This window comes from Limulus polyphemus, unplaced genomic scaffold (assembly GCF_000517525.1).
Source record: "Limulus polyphemus unplaced genomic scaffold, Limulus_polyphemus-2.1.2 Scaffold9413, whole genome shotgun sequence".
Classification (NCBI taxonomy): Eukaryota; Metazoa; Arthropoda; class Merostomata; order Xiphosura; family Limulidae; genus Limulus; species Limulus polyphemus.
Genome location: NW_013675023.1, coordinates 19,954 through 21,460, shown reverse-complemented (window position 1 = coordinate 21,460; position 1,507 = coordinate 19,954). Strand labels below are relative to the sequence as shown.

General features: G+C 37.2%; 1 protein-coding gene across 1 annotated transcript; it reads right to left on the bottom strand.

Moving 5' to 3' along the window:
- Nucleotides 1-223: 223 nt before the first annotated feature.
- LOC106475909 (C-reactive protein 1.4-like) lies at nucleotides 224-964 on the bottom strand. The gene has a single exon (XM_013936584.1). It carries the CDS (start codon nucleotides 962-964, stop codon nucleotides 224-226), a length of 741 nt encoding a protein of 246 aa, XP_013792038.1.
- Between the last annotated feature and the right edge of the window lie 543 nt (nucleotides 965-1,507).

The window sequence follows — 1,507 nt, the reverse complement described above, 5'->3', positions numbered from 1 at the left end:
ACGGATTCAGCATTTCTTTAAGGAAACTAAGAGCAGTTTCATATTATAGGGTTCAAGCTAGTGTTTATAGTTATCTAACTGCTGGCCAAAAAGGGTTAAACTTTCTTAGTGTGTAACCTTTCTGTTAAACTTATAGCAGAAATATTTCAACAGTTCAAGTAGTTTATCGAGAAAATTTACCATTTCAGTAAAGAATGTGTATTATTGTTTGTCTGAGAAACACTTATTGTCTGAGACACAGAGTGGTTGGATGGAAAGACACGCCATCAAAGGCCCTAAAAGCACTTCGTGACCAGTCTATTAGGTTTCCATGGAATTCTAAATCACCTTCTGTGCACGTGGAAGAAGGAATAATGGAGATCTGTTCTTCATCCAAAGCTTCGTCCCACATATGCAGGTCTGTTAACTCACCTTCCAATGTTTCTTTAACTACGAATCCTCCTCCCACTGAATCTTGGTCAGCACCCAATACAACCAGTCCTCCTGACCTGAGCTCTAGGCCTCTGGAGATGGTGATTGTGGTGTTAGTGCATTGGTGCCCATTTAGATAAGCATTGGTTGTGCCACTTTGTGTTGACCATGTCAATGTTATGTGTTGCCACTGTCTTGCAACAATTTTTGGGCAGGGTATATAACCATGGTGACCCTCTCCAGAATGAATTTGAATTGCTATGTGTGGAACTTCTTTAATTTCAAACCAAATGGCTAATTCGTTATCGTCGCTGGGATGAGCGTACGAAAAGACAGTGTTTGAATATTCATCAAATTGATGCAATTTCACCCAGAAGGCTAAAGTCATTTCTCGGACTGTGGGCAAAGTACCAATCATATTTAAACGTGGAATGCTAGAGTCAGGGTGAGAGAAACGGACTTTTGTTGCCAGATGACCTTTTCTTGGTGTTGTCATTGAAGATACGAGAACTCCAGAAACACAGCTAAGAACTAGTAGCTGAAGAAACGTCATTGTCTATCACTCGTTTACAAATTTAATAAACCAAAAACTTTGTATTTTAGTTATAGAAATTTTCCAGTTATTTGTTGGTGCGATTAGACGCTCGATCCTCTCACAACGAACCACCTTGAAGAACATCAAACAAGCGACTAGTGGCTGTCCTTCGTTTTCAAACTGTAATACTATACGTGTCCCACGAGAACAAGTTTGGTTCAAAGTCCCCGTGGCCTTGCTATCGTGTCTTGAATGTACACTGTCGTTTGGTGATCTCTTACTTTCAGATCTCGTTGTTTTCACATAATATCAAAGCTGAATCTTTGCAATAAATTATTTAAGAAATATTCAGCTTAAAACACAAGTATTATACTAATGTTCCCCATTTTACTTGTACTTCTCACTAAGTAAGTTTTTTATGGCATAATCATTATTATCTGATTGATGATCGTTAAGTTGAATAACTTTTTATGATTTTACCAATTAAATGAAATAGGATTTTTTTTAAAGATAAGCATATATTAATTAGACAGTCATTTTATTTTTGGACTTTCTTCAAAC